Source organism: Dicentrarchus labrax, unplaced genomic scaffold (assembly GCF_905237075.1).
Source record: "Dicentrarchus labrax unplaced genomic scaffold, dlabrax2021, whole genome shotgun sequence".
NCBI classification, from domain to species: domain Eukaryota; kingdom Metazoa; phylum Chordata; class Actinopteri; family Moronidae; genus Dicentrarchus; species Dicentrarchus labrax.
Window position 1 is genome coordinate 3,220,418 of NW_026136704.1, and position 19,868 is coordinate 3,240,285.

At 39.6% G+C, this 19,868-nt stretch overlaps 4 protein-coding genes across 8 annotated transcripts in view; 1 reads left to right on the top strand and 3 right to left on the bottom strand.

Moving 5' to 3' along the window:
* LOC127362358 (gap junction delta-2 protein-like) overlaps positions 1–19,868 on the bottom strand; it is a 678,509-nt gene that overhangs the window by 171,046 nt on the left and 487,595 nt on the right. The gene's annotated exons all lie outside the window — the stretch shown is intronic.
* The window catches only part of nf1a (neurofibromin 1a), a 101,272-nt gene that overhangs the window by 54,406 nt on the left and 26,998 nt on the right, over positions 1–19,868 (top strand). For all 3 annotated transcript variants that reach the window (XM_051397903.1, XM_051397905.1, XM_051397904.1), the window contains 4 exons: positions 852–949; positions 1,039–1,185; positions 1,275–1,421; positions 4,193–4,303. In XM_051397903.1, the coding sequence (XP_051253863.1) occupies positions 852–949; positions 1,039–1,185; positions 1,275–1,421; positions 4,193–4,303 (503 nt within the window). The remainder of the gene's footprint in view (positions 1–851; positions 950–1,038; positions 1,186–1,274; positions 1,422–4,192; positions 4,304–19,868) is intronic.
* omgb (oligodendrocyte myelin glycoprotein b) lies at positions 5,145–11,915 on the bottom strand. Of its 2 annotated transcripts, XM_051397997.1 has the most exons (3): positions 11,558–11,915; positions 9,603–9,815; positions 5,145–8,893 (listed from the first exon to the last, which is right to left on the bottom strand). In XM_051397997.1, the coding sequence occupies exons 1-3, from the start codon at positions 11,560–11,562 to the stop codon at positions 7,903–7,905; spliced, it is 1,209 nt and encodes a 402-aa protein (XP_051253957.1). In that variant the 5' UTR covers positions 11,563–11,915; the 3' UTR covers positions 5,145–7,902. The 2 variants fall into 2 exon arrangements, with proteins under 2 accessions (XP_051253957.1, XP_051253956.1); XM_051397996.1 differs by lacking the exon at positions 11,558–11,915 and having other exon boundaries at positions 9,603–10,043.
* Positions 13,287–17,806, bottom strand: LOC127362348 (uncharacterized). The gene is made up of 2 exons (XM_051397985.1): positions 17,628–17,806; positions 13,287–17,058 (listed from the first exon to the last, which is right to left on the bottom strand). Exon 2 carries the CDS (start codon positions 17,016–17,018, stop codon positions 15,714–15,716), a length of 1,305 nt encoding a protein of 434 aa, XP_051253945.1. The 5' UTR covers positions 17,019–17,058; positions 17,628–17,806; the 3' UTR covers positions 13,287–15,713.

Sequence of the window (19,868 nt, forward strand, 5' to 3'; positions counted from 1 at the left end):
CATACTCACCACTAGAGCCGCTGACGGCCGCCGACTCCAATGTGCTTCTCCATGCTCCCCTTGGCTGCACTGTCAGAAACTTCTGAGAGTTAACGTAAATATGACGTAACATCCCGCCTCCCACCGTCATCACGTTGATGACGTGCTGAGAGCGGGAGCTCAACGTACACGTCCCAAACAGAGAAGATCACAACAATAGCCTGTCTTCATAAACCACCCTTGTTCGTCTTCATACAATATGTTGGGAAGTTGCAGTAAATATCAATACAATATGTTCTATATCCCTTTGTGTTGTGTCTCTCCTTCGTCTGTTAAGATAACTGAACATTTTGTGAGTCTCGAGGCATTGTCAGCCTTTATATCTCATTTGTAAATGCTTAATAAGCCATAGATAGTGCTCACTTTAGATAAGCTCGCGCAAAATACATAATTAACAAGTAGTAAGAGCTTTGTAACTGTGAATTCCTGCATTTATAACTGTTTATAGGCCATCATTAGAAAAGGAATTTGTGGTGAGTTTTATAGAACATTTGCTAACACAGTCACAAATCACATAGTGTGAACAAGAATTCCTAGGAATGTACAGTCAGCAAGAAAACCAGAAAACTTACAACCCCAACTTATCTATTTCACAGCTGTCACTCAAAGCAAGACATTGTAACTCTTACTGACCACAAGTCGCAATGGCAGGAGGATACTGCTAAATGCTAAAACTGTGTAACAGCTGGAGTACAAGAATTGTTCATCAGTTGACTCAGTCATGTCAGTTACTTAAGAGGTGAAGACCTGCTTAGGTTAGCAGTTGGATTGTTTTTAATATACTTGTTATATATTCATGTCTTTTCCTTCAGATTCTGCAGAGCATTGCAAACCATGTCTTGTTTACAAAGGAAGAGCACATGAGGCCCTTTAATGACTTTGTGAAGAGCAACTTTGATTCAGCCAGGAGGTAAGACACTTGCATGATGCTAACTGCCTTTATTCAGTCTCTGAAAACACAAATCCCCATCAGTCTGCACTCTCCTCACTCCACCACAGGTTTTTCTTGGACATAGCATCTGACTCTCCACCCAGTGACTCAGTCAATCACAGTCTGTCCTTCATCAGTGACGGCAACGTGCTGGCCCTCCACCGCCTACTGTGGAACAACCAAGAGAGGATCGGCCAGTACCTCTCCAGCAACAGGTCCAAATAGATTCTTTGATAAAGCAATGCTGCGTAATTTCAATACTGAACACATTTTTAAGACTGCTTCATAATGATCTTATTCCCAGGGACCACAAGGCCGTAGGCAGACGACCTTTTGACAAGATGGCGACACTGTTGGCCTACCTGGGACCTCCTGAACATAAACCTGTGGCTGACACTCACTGGTCCAGTCTCAACCTGACCAGCTCCAAGTTCGAGGAGTTCATGACCAGGTAGGATTCCTGCCAGCCTCTAACTTAGCATAATGTCTCTGCTGTAATATATTGCTGCAATATAGTAGCTGTAATATTAATTGAACATAGACAGATAGCTGCATGGGCTAGTCCCTCGTTAATCCATCAATTAAGCAGGTAAAAGGTCTGGAGTTGATTCCAGGTGTGGCCATTTGCATTTGGAAGCTGTTAACCCACAACATGCTGTCAAAGGGGCTCTCAATGGAAGTGAAACAGACCATCCTTAGGAGGCAGAAAATAAGAAATCCATCAGAGAGATAGCGGTAATGTTAGGAGTGGCCAAATCAACAGTTTGGTACATCCTGAGAAAAAAAGAGCGCACTGGTGAGCTCAGGAACTCAAAAAGGCCTGGATGTCTACGGAAAAAAAACAGTGGTGGATGATCCTTTCTATGGTGAAGAAAAACCCCTTCACAACATCCACCCAAGTGAAGAACAGTCTCCAGGAAGTAGGTGTATCAGTATCTAAGTCTACCATAAAGAGAAGACTTCATGAGAGCAAATACAGAGAGTTCACCACAAGGTGCAAACCATTAATCAGCCTCAAAAAAAGAAAGGCCAGATTAGACTTTGCCAAAAACATCTAAAGGAGCCAGCCCAGTTCTGGAACAGCGTTCTTTGGACAGATGAAGCTAAAATCAAGTACTTCCAATGGCACTGGGTCACTAGTGTTTATTGATGATGTGACAGAAGACATTAGCAGCCGGATGAATTCTGAAGTGTACAGGGATATACTTTCTGCTCAGGTTCAGCCAAATGCAGCAAAGTTGATTGGACGGCGCTTCACAGTACAGATGGACAATGACCCAAAAAATACTCCGAAAGCAACCCAGGAGTTTTTAAGGCAAAGAAGTGGAATATTCTGCAATGGCTGAGTCAATCACCAGATCTGAATCTGGTCGAGCATGCGTTTCATTTGCTTAAGACAAAACATAAGGCAAAGACCCACAAACAAGCAACAACTGAAGACAGTTGCAGTAAAACCCTGGCCAAGCATCACAAAGGAATAAACCCAGCGTTTAGTGATATCCATGGGTTCCAGACTTTAGGCAGTCATTGCCTGCAAAGTATTAAAAATGAACATTTTATTTATGGTAACGTTAATTTGTCCAATTATTTTTGAGCCCTTGAAATGAGGAGACTGTTAAACAATGGCTGCAATTTCTAAACGTTTGATAGGATATTTTTGTTCAACCCCTTGAATTAAACCTGAAAGTCTGCACTTTAATTGCATCTCAGTTGTTTATTATTTATTAATCCAATGTGGTGCATACAGAGCCCAAATCATGAAAATTGTGTCATTGTCCAAATATTTCTGGGCCTAAGTGTGTGCACTTCATGAGTCTTCAGTGGGAAATGTCTTTTCAGGCTCACCTACTGCCTCATCAGTTGCTTAAAGCAATGTGTATCAAATTCATAATCTCACTAAGAGTTCAGCTATCTTTTCTTTTCTGTATCGTCATTTCTCCGCATTTTGTTTCCTCTGTTGCAGCAGAGCCAAATAAATTATTTTTCAAGACATTGACACACTATCAATTCTGACTCTAAATTCACCTTTTTAATGTCTTTTTTTACTTTATTTTTTTGAGATGAGAAAAAAACAGGTAATACACAACAAACAAGACAGACATTATATATTTGGTGACAAGAAAGCACACATTGTCAAAACATGCATTGGGTACATACAATGGCACTGGTAATTGCTAAGTATGGTAATTGCTAAATGTGAATGTATTAGTGCATCTCTTATTTGATATTTCCCCATCCTCATTTGAACTAGAATCCAACTACTATCTGCCTTATTTCTATAGCCCAGCCTGTTTGATCGATCTCAGTGTCCGCGTGTTTAACTGCGATCTGCTTGTCACCAGAATGCAGGTTGTTATTCATGTGCAGGTGTTTGTTAAACAAGTAACAGATTGCTCCTCTGGTACTGGTAATTGTGTATTAGTATTAGTATTAGTACAGTTGACATGTGTGAAGACACAGATGCAAAGTCAATACAGATAGAAAGTCTGTACAGCTGTTAAAGCCGACTGACAGCTGATCAGCTGTGATCAGAAACAAACATCGTCACTTCATGTGACACTTCAGAGGAAAGGATATCTCATTTCTCTAAAAACATATTTCCTCGTTTCTTCTCTCCTTGCATGGTGTTGAAGAGCAACATATGGGAGGGGTTTTTAAGCCAAAAAAATAAAGGCAGGAATAAATAATGAGACAAAATTGGATTGCATTTTGTAGCCTTTTTTTCTAACTATGTCACTCCTTGCAATAAAGAAAAACTTGAAACCAAATCCGCTTGCAAATGCTGTGGCTCCCCCCATTCTCTGTTCATTTGCTACAGCTGTTGTTTTATGATGTCCTCTAAATACCCTTCTTGGGTTTATGTCGGTTTCCTCTTTAGTTTCTTTCAAGCAGTAACCACCATGACTTCATTCTGAGGTTAACGTCAGAGTGCATTTTCATGCACTTCATTATTATCACAGTGATAATGAAGTTTTCTGTTGATATTTTGAGCAAAATGGGTACCTACAACATTAAATACAATATATAACATTTTTTTTCATTCAAAAATTAGATCTTATGAGACATTCTGTAAATCTGTCTTGAGTTCATTGTTAGTTATGACTGGGATAAGAAATATGATCTAATAATGTAATGCAATATAACCTCCCTCTCATACAACAGCATAAAGCCTGTCAGATATTAAGGTGTGACTGATCCTCAGCTCTCTGATTTGTTCTGTAGGCACCAGGTTCATGAGAAGGAAGAGTTCAAAGCCTTAAAGACCCTCAACATCTTCTACCAGGCAGGAACCTCTAAGACCGGCAACCCAGTGTTCTACTACGTGGCCCGAAGGTAGGACCTCTTCTGAAACACAAACACATTACTGTAAATTGTGATTTAGACGATTTTGTAAAGAATATGGTAGGGGTGGTAGTGCATAAGGTATGTCTAATGTCTGCCTCTTCAAATGTGAACTTGACAAAAAAATATTCAATATAATATTGTTCAACACAGCATCAGAACCTACTATAGAACTGAGTCAAACCACAAACAGCTACATTTGTTCATTCTGGGCATGGAAATTGTAACAATCCCAACTCAGTAGCTATTTCAGACCTTTCAACTAGGGATGCCCCAATCAAGTTTTTGCTCCCATCCCAGTCCAAGTCTTTGTCTCATACTGAGTCCAAATTGATACTTTATTTAATTTTTTTTTGTAAATTTGTATCTGACACATTGAAATAACAGCTATAGCTACTAAATCTGACACTCTTTATTTCTCTTGAGCTACTTGATTAGGAATGGGAATTGTTGAGATTTTATTGATGCCAATACCATTAAGCTTCTTAATTGACAAATGTTCTTTGGCTGAGTACAGAAACACAGACTAACAACAGGATTACGTTACCGACTACATTTTTTAACAACCCTCCCAGTCCTGATCAGCGGCAGCTAAAAGCTTTGCTAATAAGACAGAGAAAGGAGAGATGAGACTTGTTAGCGGATCTGTGAATTTTGCCAACCACTGTCTGGACTCACCATTGCACCAAAATAATTTTTCACATTAATGCACTAATGCAATGCTTACATAGGAAAGAGAAAACACTCAAAACACTGTTTTGTATTTTTCCATATGTTCCTATTTACCTGCAAGTCTGCCTTCAAAAACATTTGCTCTCCAAGCTGTAGTGCCTTCTTGTTAGACATGCTTTATTGGAAAGAACACAGGGAAAGGAAATAGAGCTGAAAGTGTGACAGTGGCAGACAATAGAGTGCAGTAAAAGACACTCTGCTGTGTTTTAGCAAACTAGTCCATTAAAATATGCCTAGATAATGATCCATCTCTACTTTCAAACATATCACACAGTCTTCATCAGCAAGGAGACGCATACATCTGTTGATGTCAGTAGATGTCAGCTGCTTGTCACCTTAGCTGTGTTGAACTGTAAAAGCTGTCTGGTGGACCTTGAGTTGGGATCTTCATTGTATATTTGTAGTTTCAACAAAAAACACATTGCATCACATCATACACTTGTGCTAATGTTTTTTTTTTTTCTTTATCATTGCAGAAAGAAACTACTGCATGTGTCTGTTTGATTAACCTTTGCTAGCTGTACCAGTTTTGTGATCTGTATAACTCTGTTATACGCTGTGGTGAATCATACCCTGTAGCACAGTATATGAAATTTCCAGGATGTTGACACACCTATCAACAGTGGTTGCAATAACCACCCAACAGTTTCCGTTTCAAGCAGATAACAACCTTCAGATTGATGTGAGAATTACTGCTGTGCTACATCCCATACCCTCGGTGTCAACTCTGCTTATTCATAAATCTAGCCCTGTACCAAAGCAGAAGCACTGACAGCCCAGTGTAATGGCTAAAATTCCCACTAAACAAAGCAGGGAAATGTATTGGTCTTGTGTTAATTACCACAAATGTTAGTTCTTGTATTGTTTTCTGTTTGGGTATTTACTGTGCACCTTTGTTCTGTCAGTATTCAGTTTTGGATATTTTTATTATTACTTACTAATCAATTACTAATCAGTCAAATTGCATTAATGTTAAACTGGATCTCAGCTATGTCAGCATTCTATCTTGAATTCTGCAGGATGATTTGAAACAGTAGAATAGTTCCATGTGGCCATTCAAATTCCTAATTTAAGGCTTATTTTCACCATGCTGACAGATCTAGACATGCTTTTAACTCAGCATTCATAATGTCCACCACTGACTTCCCGCTGCCTCTCTTTTTGTGTTTTGAGGGAAAACTCCAAACTCCATGTTTGTCCCAAGGTTGCCACCTATTATAACGGACGATTATTTGATTCATCAGAGAAGAAGCACCCCAAGAAGAGGTTTTACAAACATAGTCTTGCTTACCTGTCAACCTAAATGTGTAAAAGGTACAAGGTAGGCTATGAACAGCCCTGCCGTCTTTTCTTTTTTTTTCCTACTTTTTTTAGGCGGGTGCATCTAAGGTCTTTCATACAACTCCTAATCCAGACCAGGTCACTTCCTTTCCTGCTGTCCAGTGTAGTAGTCACTGCAACTGATAGTTAAGCCAGGAGCCTTGCAGGATCTTGATGATTTGTCAGTTAGGATACTGGAATGATGAATATATTGTAAGCCCTCCTTCGAGTGGACTGTTTAATTGCTTTATAGTATAATAAAGCAGCACCAACATTACAAAACACAGTCACAACTTTATATGACAGAAAATGAAATAATTTGATCTAATAATAACTTTTAAGTATCTTTGCCAGGAATACAAAACAGTTCTTGTCTTTGTTGAAATTTTGATGGGCCGTCCAACTCTGTCTTTTCAGTGTGATTGTTAGATACTTGTGCTTTGGTTTTTCTTCTTGAAGTTTATTTTGTTGCATCAAAGACTATTTGATATCATGTAATTCATACTATTACCTATTGTTTCCACTGCAGACAGGAACAACTATAACTATACTATGAATTTCTTTTTTCTTTTAATCCTTTCATTAAATTAGCCCTTTATTGGTAACTTTTTTTCTATTTTGTTGTATAGACATTTTTAGGCTCCTCACCGCTATGGTGCCCGTATCTCAGTAGGTAGTCTTCTAAACGCAGGGTTGGTGGTTCATGGTTCCCCCGGCTGTGTCCATGTGTCAGAATTGTTGCCTGGCTGCCCACAGCTTCCCATGGCTCTTAATGTACAGGATTGGTAAAATACATTAGAAAAAAAATAGTTTCAGTGTATGTAAATGATGAGAAATGACACTAAAGTCTGTGGACCTGAATACTCCGAGACTGATCTGAACTGGCTCCATTCTGGTTTGTGCACCTAGTTTTGAACCATTAGGATCATTACAACCAAAAATATATTTGTTCAGAACCCAAAAGTAGCAGGTTTTCCTTGGGAACCAAAATGGGCATGTCATATTCTCCCTCTGTTGATGATGCATCCTTGATTACAATGGTTCAGCTCAAAATTGGTGGAAACGCGGGCTGGTTCACTACATAGCACCAAGGTTCCAAGAATCTTGAACCAAACCAGTTCAAGAACCACAGGTGGTGGGAAAACACTAAGAGGAAGCCAGGTGTGCCACTGGGGGCTATGGAATGTTATGTAATGTATATTGTCAATCCTCAGTAGCACAAGCATCACCATTATGAAGAGAAGCGCAGAGAACATAGCAGTCTGTCAATGTGCAAGCCATTATACTGAGAGTTGGGCATTGATATTAGCACTCCACATAATTAGATATTTTGAGTTTCTGTGTTGTAGGTTTATACAGTTCATATTTGTGTATAGGATTGTGAGAGACATGTTGAGCTAGTTGAAAGATGATAGTGAAGTCGCAACAGTTTTTACAGGGGAAATGAAAATGGAGGCGTTAAGTGGAGTTAGTTGGTCATATATTCAGTGTCCAAAATAATACAGTAAGTAGTGTATTCTGGATCCAGTCAAGGTGGTTCAGAAAGTGTTGAATGCTGTCGTCACAAATAAAACAGTCAGGCTGACGGTTTGATGAGTCTCAAAGACGAGTCCCTGACCGTTATTCCGTGAATTAGCTACTTTGGGCTTCTTGGTTGAGGACCACGGGCTTTTGGTTGTGCTTGTGTGTGTGGAGAAACTATCAAAAGTTGTGGAAGATGTCCAGACAAATACCATGTGGTCCTCGGATTCATTCACTCCTCTTTTATCCTGATATATTCCTGTCTCGAAAAGTGCAGATTTTACCTGGTAACTAGACGTGACCTCTGCAGTCCTTGCTGGTGATTGAACATCATGCCCTTCACCTCTGCTATTAACCCACAGTGGTGGTTCTGTGAATAGTGCAGAGTGCCACTCCCTCCCCGGTGTTGCCAGATGGTTTTGCCCACAGATGGGTCTTGTATAACAAGGGCAGCCTAAGACAGTTGCACGGGTCTGCTCAGCCCATCTAAGGAGCCGTGTTATGTTTTCTTCTTCTTCACAAGCCCAGGGGTTATCCCCAAGAGTCATCACCTCCAGCATCTTCAGCTTATCAAAGATCCCTTCAGGTAACCAGGAGAAGCGGTTAGCATGCAAATAGAACTGAGTCAGCCTTGGCAGCCGATCCAAAGAACCAGGCAGGATCTGTGTTAGATAGTTATGTGATAAATCGATGCTCTCCAAGTTGTGTGGCATGTTTGTGGGCACAGTCCAAAACCTGTTGTGGCTGAGGTTGAGAGCTTGGAGACTGGGCAGTGTGTTGTTGATGAAGACCACTCTCTCCAGCTCGTTGTCCGACAGGTCTAGTACTTTCAGGTTCCAGTGGTAAGCTGTGTCATTTTTGTCCAACGAGCGTAGATGGTTCCCCGCCACTCGAATGTCCCACAGAGACCGTGGCAAGGCAGGGGGCAGGCTCTCCAGGCGGTTGTAGGACAAGTCCAGGGTCCGTAGGTGGGCATAATGGCTGAGCTGGCTGTCCAGACCCTGCAAGCTGTCAGAACAGTGTAGTATTTAAAAAACTCATTCATGTAGTGACTTTTTGTTTAGAGAGCTCTTATAAAATCACATTTTATTACCAGCCTAATCATAAAAGCAGGTAGTGAGAATTAAGAGATAATGAAAAATGCTAAAATTGTGTAACTGTAGAGTCATAAAGTTAGCAAACTGACTCAGTTACACAGCGTTGCCTATGTTATGTTTGCTAACATTAGCCACCATAAGCTACTGCTTAAACCTGACCAAGAAATGCGTGACCAGTTATTATTTATGAGGTCAACTTTTCATATGTAAGATGGAGTTTTGTCAGAAGTCCAATAGATGCACTTGAAGTGCTTTCCCACTACAGTATATTTACTGTTACCACCCTGGCACTTAACATTGAGGGCATGAAAGCTTTTTGTGAGATGATGAGCTGCTCTTGTCTCTCCAATTCAGTCTTGTGTTGTGGCTCAGACAGATCATATCTTTAGCAGTGAGGGCCTACATGCTGTACAAACAGCCCTGAAGATTTTGTTGGTACAGAGGTAAGAAAGACTGGCCAAATATCTCTTCTTCCTAACCTTAACCCTTGCATCTTTAAGAAAAGAATAGCTTTAGTGGGACCTGCTTTAGGATTGTAGATCTAACTCTGTACCTTTTGTCACCTCTCACATGCACAGAAATCCAGTAATTGTCAGAGTGTGCCTACTGCAGCTGCTCACCTATTAAAAGAGAGGTTGAGAAAGCGGATGTTGTGCTGCAGACCAGGGGGTAGCTTGGTTAGGCCTCGTGAGGAGCAGTCCACCACACGGTGTCCCCGGCTGCAGGAGCACACAGAGGGGCAGATGGACAGCACCCAACCTCCGAGGAGCCCACAGAGCAGCAATAGAAGCAGGCAGAGCAGAGAGGCAGAGCAGGCAGGCATGGTCAGGGTTCTAGAGAATGAAAAATAAATTAAACAGAAAGTATGCAAAATCATTTCACACCGTTTTATGTAATGGATTAGATCTTCTGTGTATTATGGTAACACCAACAAATAGTTTGGTTCATTCAAATTCTGCCCTGTTTTTGGTGTATAGAGTTACATTTTGATACGATTTCTTGTATGTATTCCATTGTTTTTCAATAGCCCAGATAATCCTCTGGTGTGCTGGCTTTGGAATTGTTTCAGCCAAGTTATAAGTATTCTCCATCAATGTTGTTGCCCAGCCATCTGTAACACTGCAACAACACTGAAATGCATGTTCTAGTTTAAAGTTTAAAACTTGCATTGCTTCAGACATAATATATTTCTACTCACAGCCCAGTGTCCATGCCGTGATATATAACATAGCTTCAGAAAAATAAGATCAATTCAGTGACACAAGTTATCCACTATCTAATGAAATATCTCGACATGTACTTGATGCACAAAATCTGGTGAATAGATTCACGGTTCTCAGATGGAGAATCCTAATGACTTGTCCTGATACTTCAGTTTAAGTTCAAATACCTGAAAAAAGGATGACATTCTCTATTCCCTGTTGAGAGTATTAGAAAGCTGGTTCAGCTTCACTGTGTGAAGTGTTGTTGCAGTTGTATCCAGTGAGGGAAAAAAAGGTAAACCTGGTAAGGTTGCTTTTTCTAAAATCTGACTACAACATGTAGTTAGTTGAATGGTAGGCCAGCCCAAGGTTTTTCTTGTTTTTACATTTTGTTTTTGAGGCTAAAATTAGGTCAGATTTTGTTTGTTATTTTGCATGGACTTGTCTTTGGGAATCCTCAACTTTTACAGCATTATTTTGGTATTGCACATGCTCAGATCAAATTCATGGTGCACTTAAGCACCAGAGTCCTCACCAGACTCCAACCTACCCTCCCTCTGGGACCGCTTGCAATCTCAGTAATTAGTTTGACACTTCCTTTCTGACCGAAACTGAGGCTACAATCCTGCAGCAGCCGAGTTGTATGAATAACGTGAGGCTTGAGCTGTCATCACAATGTAATACCACTGACGGTATGTGCCACTGGATTTTAAACAGTTTGAGAACAATTCACTTTTGATGCATGTGAACTGCAGTTCAAATGGATCACAGTCTGATTATTTTTAATGTCAACAATCACTTCAAACCTGTCAGGACCAGTCCTGTTGTAAAGTGGGACAGGTAGCTTAGCTTTCTGCTCCTGATGCATTTTATAAGGGTGCTAGTCATCCTAAGTGCCAGCCGGTTTGAAGCTCTGCCAGTGGGACTGGAGCTCAGAGTGCTGCAGTGAGACTCATTCAGGACGATACACCAACTGTGTGTCCGCAACTGCAGATGTTCTGAGCTAAACACTGACAGTCCATGTGTGTTTGTGTTTTCAAAGACAAGACTGTGGGACACCCTTGAAATGCATTCCAGAAATTTCCTCGCCGTTGCGTTGTCCGGTTGATGGCAGTGGATGCTCTGCTGTGATTGTGTCTCACATGACTAAATTCCTCTGTGTGTTTGTTTAAACGCTGTAATATTACTTTTGTTAATGTCTCTGTGGAATACTAAAAGGTGAAATCTGCATAGAGACAGAGCAGGGAGTAGCACAACCTCACACTGTAGTTTACTGCATTAACAGGATTCAGATTGAAATGGGTCACTGCCCTTCCCTTTAGGTGTATATGGGTCATAAGCTTTTTCTTATTTTTCCATTTTAAAGCACTCACCTCATCCTTTCTAGTGTTGTTCTGTCATTTCTCCTTTTCCACTGTTGTCTCCTCCTCCAGCTCCGGCTGTGTGTTTTTCGTTTTCCCTTTGTGGTTTATCGGTTCTCTGCTGTTGGTTGGTAGTGATCTCAAGCTTTTTTTTCTGGCTCTTGTGGATGTTGTGGCGTGGCACTAAACATGCTGCCTGCAAGCACCGGCCCCTGTCCTGCTCACCACTCTGCAGGCTCCAGATGCAGCTGAATGTGGGGAGAGAGAGAGACAGAGAGAGAGAGAGAGAGAGAGAGAGAGAGAGAGAGATGCAGCAGCGAGTCGGCCCACTCTGCTGCTGATGAGGCAAGCAAGAGCTGTGTGTGTGTGTGTGTGTGTGTGTGTGTGTGTGTGTGCTGACAGCAGCATGCTTCAGCAGCTCTCTCTCTCTCATGCACAAGCATTGTTATGCACGCTTTATATTAACAATGGATAAATTGTCGCTTGTATCATAGAACCCATAGAGAATTACCACTATCTAGATTGTCTTACCTCTACAGAGCCTTTTAGGGTTAGTCATTAGACTTGTTTCCAGCAACAGCAGGAAGCTGTTTTTAACAAATGAGCTCCAGTACTACCTGGATTAAAGCGGCTATAACACATACTTTTATCATTCCAATGTACAAAATGACAATATGAAGACAATGTAAAAGTTGTCTTTGGTAGTGATGGAAATACAGATAATTAACTGCTAAAGCTACAGCTCACCTCAGCTTAACCAAGCTTTATAATGAGTTTCAGCTTATTTTTTTAGCAGTCCGGCCCACAACATTACTGTTTTGGCTCAGTCTCTCAACCCCCTCTGTACACTACCTAATCGGCACGAATCATCAGAGACTAGTTGCTGAAGATAATGGCGCATTTAGCAGCTAAAAAGCAAAATATTTGCAACCAGACCGGAGATAAACGAGAGTGAATATTGGGCTAATGAATATGAATATTACTTGGTATTCTGCTGAATATGTAAACAGCAGGGTGTCCATTGGGTCTTAGGCCTTAACCTGTCTTACATATAACTTTCACAGGTCCTAAAAATAGATTGAATTAATGAAGTTAGTTAACGTTACTACAGTGATGCTTGTAAATGTGTTCTGGGAAGAATGGGTTTTAATAAATATCAGTGTGTATTTATGTATATTTCATACACAAATCTGACGATCGGTTTGTGTGTTCCGCCTTCTGTCGGCGCCGCCAGTACTGGGGGGCAAGTCGTAGTGACTGTGTGACTGCTGCTACCTGCTGAGAGTGACAGTAGCATGGGTAGTTGAACTGACGACGTGAGGCAGTGGCCTCCAGTTACTGATGAGGATACCTTTTATATGGATGGAGATCATAGTGTTATTCAAATTTTAAGTATTAGTGACATTTGTTAAGAGTAAAAAGGAGCGACCGTCTGACACATTTCAAGTGATGTACTGTGTAATACTGTACTAGCTACCTTAATCAATCAAGAGTTTCATTTAATTATCAGTTATATTAGTAAAGAAAATAGTTAATACCTACTCATATTTTTTAATACATATTCAAGTTCATCACCTGACATGCAAACATCTTGGTCAAGGTAAAGTCAAACATACTGTTGGAACCTGCTGAAAGACTGAAATAAGGAACAGTTTGCCATATCAACTTAATTCTATTCAATTTTATTTGTATAGCACCATATATCTAATGTGTGTTATATTGTAAAGAAAAGGCACTATGGTAGGTTTCCATTTTTTATTGAAAACTGAGACTTACTGTTTGAAATATATTGTGATTGCATTAGACATGACATAATCGCTGTTGTTTGACTAAAAGAAGCAAACACATGATGGCACTGCAGGCTGAATGTTTTCTGCCTTGTGGTGTCTGACAGTAGCACATGGTTTGTTGGCTCATGGCCATGTTAACAGAGGGTCATGGGCTACTGTCAGGCTGGTACATGTGGTTGTAAAATGACCAATTGAGCTAAAATAGCAGATAAAATAGCAATAACAATAAATACAATTGAAGTGAAGTAATTTACTTCTTCCTACGTCTACCTCAGGTTTGGGTACTTCTAATAGTTAATATAGATAACTCACTTGCAACATCAAAAACCACAACCACTCAGACATGAAACCAATTCCAAGGCATAAAAAACAAATTAATGATATACAAGTATACATTTAGAGACATTTCAACAAAAGCTTCATGGTCAGGATTTAGTTGCAAAGGAAGAAGATGGCCATTACACCTAATTAGCTTCTCATGACTCAAAGCCTAGAAATAGCACTCAATGCAAATCCAGTGTCACATCAAATATTTTTCACCTCCATTGCCAAATTTTCCAACCAATGTAATTAAAGCTGCAGTAGGTAACTTTCATAGCAATGACTTTTTGTCTTTTTTGCTGAAACGTTCACTATACTGTACTGCAGCTTTAAGATCTGTTGCCAGTTTATTTTTCAGATATCACGCTAAAACATGGGCTGAAGGAGGTTCTCATATTTGTACAATCAAAGTGAATCCACTTTTACCAGCTTTGCTATTCCATACGTTTTAATTTTGTGTGGTACATTTCAGTGTGTTTTGTTGTCTTACAACGCCTTGTATGAGTAGTCCAGTTCTGTTTACAATATAAATATCCTGGCAGTCAGCAGTAGGTGCAGCTGGGAACTGAAAAGTGCTGAGGCAAGGGAGGATGGGGCACTGTTGCTAACAGTCTTGTAGCTAGTGGTTTCTGTTTTATGATGGTGGTGCCCACACTTGCACTGGCACAGTAGAGGGGTAAAACTCTTGTAAGCAGACAGCATGTAATGCCATTTTTAAACTTATCACACAGGCCTCAAAGAACAGTGTACTAAGGTACTACTGCATTGGCCTTGTTTCACAGGCTTGGAAACTCCAACCACTATTTATAATACAGTCTATGATTATGATTGAATGATATGAAAGTTAGATGAGCATGATATATTAAAGGACCAGTGTTTAATATTTAGAGGCATCCAGCGGTTTAGTTGCAGATTGCAGCTCCTTCGCTTCATCCTCCCCTTTTAAGCACATAGGAGAAACTACGGTCGCCAAGAAATGCCCAGAAAATGCAAACTGCCCTATATAGAGCCAGTGATTTGTCTGGTTTGTCTCTTCTGGGATACTGTAGAAACATGGCAAACTCTGTGAAAAGCGACCTTCAGTGTCTGTAGATAAAAACAGCTAATTCGAAGGTAACAAAAACACAAGACTGATTCTTTCCATTATACACTCATGAAAACATACATATTAATATTATATTCCATTTCTGCCAATAGATCCTCCTAAATGTTTTACACTGGACTTTTAAATTCAAAGATGTGCGGCTCAACTGCCAAGGATATTGAACCTTCTTTCTTGTAAACTGTACATGCCACATTACTCTGCAGATAGTGTATCAGTGAAACAAATATGTGCAGTCATGTGGTCTAACTCCTTTGACAGATGAAACATAAAGCCCTTTTTTCATAATCACCTCTAAGCTAGAGAAAAGCTATTAGTCATATGTTAAACCGAATGCGGGCCCCTGTGCTTTACTGAAAGTGATGCTGTTTTTTCTCACCATCACAGATGCTTCTGCTTTTACATCATTTTCAAGATGACTAAAAAACTGACTGCATGTGCCTTATTGTTATATTTTCTCCAGTAGCAATCTCCATGGGTCGCTAACGGCAGAGAAGATGTTGGGAAGAAAGCTTTTTAGATTTACACTCTTCTTGCTGACATTTTTACACAGTGATAAAGAAAATACAGCAGGAGTCTGGTGTGAGGATCTCTGGAGTGGTGAGGGGTAGAGATACAGTTACCTATAATTTAGAACCAGGGTGTCTTGAAGGAAAGGCTCCAATAACCTGACTTATGACTCTAAAACTGCCCTGTGCGTCACACATGATTGAGGATCTATAAGTGTGAAAAAATATTTTTCTTTCTACTGTTAATGATTAATTCTGATCCTCTGTGTTAATATTATATTGCTGTACCACTTTTCAAATTTGGCAGTAGATAAACATCACTTCTCTTTTTGATTTCCTCAAACTATGAAAGTTAGTCAGTTTCCTGTGTTTTCAGTCACAGTTGTTGTTGCCTCGAAACCAATGAAAGTGGATGCGTTGGGGAGGAGGGGGTGTATTAAGTTCACTTAAGGTTGCCCAAGGCCATCATTCAGTTGTGCCTCAGCATTTTCTGCAGTTCCAGATAGAGTAGGGGGATTTTCGGGATTTACAATCTCTGAATTGTTATTAGTGGAGTCAGTTTGTGAAGGGGACACTGAGACAAAAGTCTCTGGAGCGTCTCCTGTGCTTTTCACTTCTGGAACAACTACAACAGCCCCATTGCTTTCTTGTGCATCATTTCCATCCACCTCTCGGCCAGCTGTGCTCTCTTGACGTTTATTTCCGAATGTAGTACCTGCTGTCAAGTCTTCTAACTCTTCATCTGCTTCTGGGAGCAAGGACAACCTTTTGGACAGCCGCTGAGGCAGGAAGCTGGACAGAGAAATTCGGTTAGACGACCTCAGTGTTACCTGGCCATTGTCAGCTCCACCCTCTAGAAATGGCGAAGGGCCAGCCCATTCGCTAGTTGTTATCTGTTGCCTCTGAAGCTTCCGTTTCTTTACATAGATGACCAGGAATCCTACCATCATAAACACCAAGGAACCACCTATTACCCCTGCCACTGCTTTACTGTGGTTTGTTCCGTTTTTGTCCTTTGCGTTTTTTTCATCAGGATGTTGTCTTTTCTTTGCCTTGGTGATGAGGGTGAATGGTTTCTTTGTCGTTGCCATTGAAGTTTTGTATAAACGTGTGGATTTTGTAGCATCACCTCCTCTGACTGGACTTGTACTTGCAGACTTGCTTTCAACAGTCTTAGTAGATGTGGTTGCAGTAGAGATGATGATTGTAGACTGTCTTGGATGTGTAGATAAATGGGTAATTTTGTCACTGGTGAGTTGGGAGGTTGACGTCTTTCCTGTTTCTTGGCCTTGGGTGGAGCTGCTCAGCACTCGAGGTGCCATTGTAGTTTTGGTTGGGTTGCTGACTTGGCTGGTTACCACCATTGCTGCCAATGTTGTGACTTTCAATTGTACCTCTGTTGTGAACTTCATGTCTACTGTTGAGCTGTTGTTGACTAACTGAGATGATATGGAATTGGTTGTCGCTGCTGCTGTTTGAATATTTGGTAAGAATGTTGTAGAAGGATTTGTTTGAATTGTTTGCAGTGAAGGTTTCGTACTGGGTTTTGTAGTGTCTTTCTCTGTTGTAACTTCTGAGAGTTGATTTAAGCTCGATGCCTCCTGTGTTGTCAGCTGGCTGTGAGTGAACTCATTTCCTACCTCACCCGTCATCACAGTAGTGAGGTTGTGATTCTGGACAGATGTCACTGTGCCGCTTGCTGTCAGTGGCAACAGCCATATGAAAACCAGGCTTAGGAAATCCATGGCCATTTTTTCTTCTATCCCCTGGTGTGCTGTGCTGTCTTTGTAGCTGGAACAGAGGAAGTTGTTTTTTTTTATATCAGAGACGCACAGCAATACAGTCTGAAGCAATGCCCTCTGATGAGGAAATAGTTAATGGGAGTTTGAGCAAAAAAGTGTTAGTGTTGTGACATATAACCTGGTGTAGCAACGTTTCCTTAAAATGCAACTCTAAATAGGCATATGTTTCAAGGGTTTGTACTGAGTATATTTAAGGCATTATAGTCAATGTTTTTTTACATTCATCTCTCGAGTGATCTTTGGTTACATGTTACAATGTTAAAATATATTAAACTAAAAGAGGTTTTCAGTTGAGCTTGCTTTGATTACTTATTTCTTGTTTTGTTTCAACTTTATTATCATTCCTCAATCAAAAGTTGCTCCAAGGAGCTGTAGTTGTGGTTGATTCAGTTGCAGTTTTGAGACTGTTTTTGTCCATTAAATATATACAAGTTGTATATATCTGTCATGCATGGAATTTTTTTATACTTTTGTGTGGATCCACTCATTTAGCATCAATCACATCTAACAACATATTAGGTAGACCTAAAGCTACATTGATAATTTTAATCTACTTACCAGTGACTTTGCACCGATAGCCTCCGTAACCTGGTAGCTGTGTTCAAAAAATGTTCAATAGTTGTAGGATCTTATGCAGTTGCCTGTCTGGTAGGATGTCTCTTGAATTAAAGCAGGAACTAGGGGCATAAATGGCTCTCTCTGCTGAAATGTTGAGACTGATTCTTGCCTCACTTACAGGAAATGTGACATGTGAAACCTGATGACAGCCCTATGCATTTTCAGTCTGCTATGCTAAAAATAGGAGTTCATGTTTCACACCAAGTCCTCTCTACATTAAAAACGCTTTACAAAACACTGAATTGAACTGAATTTACATTTGTAGAAATCCACTATTTCCAGTAACTTGACTTGTATGATCTCGTTAGACAAAATCATTTCAACATGTAGGTACTTTTTGAAAATGTGCTCAGTTACTGAACCCTGAACAAATTACATGCCATAAAGTCTTCCTTTTCTTTTCATGTTGACCAAGCCATTGTCCACTAATGGAGACAGAGGAACCAATTAGGCTGCTGCTTCCTATTTGGACAACCTTGCTCCTATAGGGATTATGAGTGAGCCACATCTAAACTTGTGATGTGAGTCTACATTTGCAAAGAAAGTTTCTGTTTGCTCTGTACTGAGCCTGTATCACATACAATACACTTATACATTCTTAAACACCAAATAGTTTTGCAGTTTCTCTCCGTGTGTTACTATTGCTCATACAGCTAGTGATGCAATGTCTGCTGAGACACATTTAGACGCAGCCTAAACATTAACCTCAGTATTATTTGGCCACATCCAGTCTTAAGGATTGTCTGATAACTATAACAATAACTATAAACTAGTGCTACATGATATGGTAAAAACATCACATTGTGATTTTTTTGACAGATATTGTGATTGCGGTATGATTTATGATTAGTGTGGGAATGATCATTTTTGATCTTTTTTACTCTCTCTCTGTTTTTTCTCTAAATAAAAGATGACAACTCTTTGAGTGTTGGACTCCCATCATCTTTGTGAAACCATATCCTTCTGGTTTCTTTCTGTTTCTCTGTGCAACATAGTTGGTGTTCTTGGTGTGAATGACCCTTTAAGGCCAGAGGAGCTATCATGTTCATTCAAACCTCTGTTTCTACAGGTGTAATAAATCCGTCACATTGAGTCATGCACACAGGGAATAATATACACTAGTTCGCCATAATAATGATAATAAAAAAGAGTATTTGCATTATATTTGTGCTTACCACGCCTTCAGTACTTCAGTATTTTCACCTCTGGCTAAGAACTACGTTACAATTATGCTTCAGTGCTTTTTTATGACACAATCCCTAAAGAAACAGATATAAATATAGGGATAGTGACTTGAATTATGATTTATTAAGTTGAAGACATTGACACAATGCAAAAATCAATTTATTCAAAACTGACATTTTAACAGTCTCTTTTTCATGTACGCAAGCATAAAAAACAGTAGCATTAGAAAGTCTGCAGTACAGGTAAGAGATCATAGACAGCTAAACTGACAGAAGCAGCAGAGATTTACTAATTTTTATAACACAGACTGTTAGTAAAATAAGACATTTCAAGTAGTCTTACAGTAAATCTTTAATTTGTTAAGCAAGTGTGAAAAAATATGCAGCCTGTCATATTAGATGTTTAAGTTAGACTTCACTAATTCTCATGAAACATGTAAAGAAAAATATACACCTTGATCTTTTTAAACGATAAGTTTGCCAAGAAAACACTATTCAAATAACTCAAATATTCTCATTATTTTAACTAAAGTATTCTTTCTATTCTAAATTTAGTATTCATGTACTATTTTCTAAACAGTATGAATATTTTGAATAAATTCCACTGATAGTATCATACATCAAAACATACACAGACTAGATATTGAACCACAATACTTTTTTCATACTGACCAAAATGTATGTGGCATTGAGTATCAAACTAGATGCATTGTCAGATTTGTAAACATACTTGTTCTTAGATCAGATAGTTCCTGATTAAAAGCATACCTTGACAGATTTAGACTATATGCTATTAGATATATAACATTTGAGAACCTTGGCTTCTTTTGTTGAGTGAAAAAAGGGGTTTAGTTGAAAAATTAATTTATAATTGTCAAAGAAAGGCAATGAAAAACAATTTTGCTATGGGTACCAAAACTCAAGTATTGTATCAACACTAATATTCCAAATTTCAATTTCATTTTAGTGAAGTTTTCATTAAATTCTGTGAAAAACT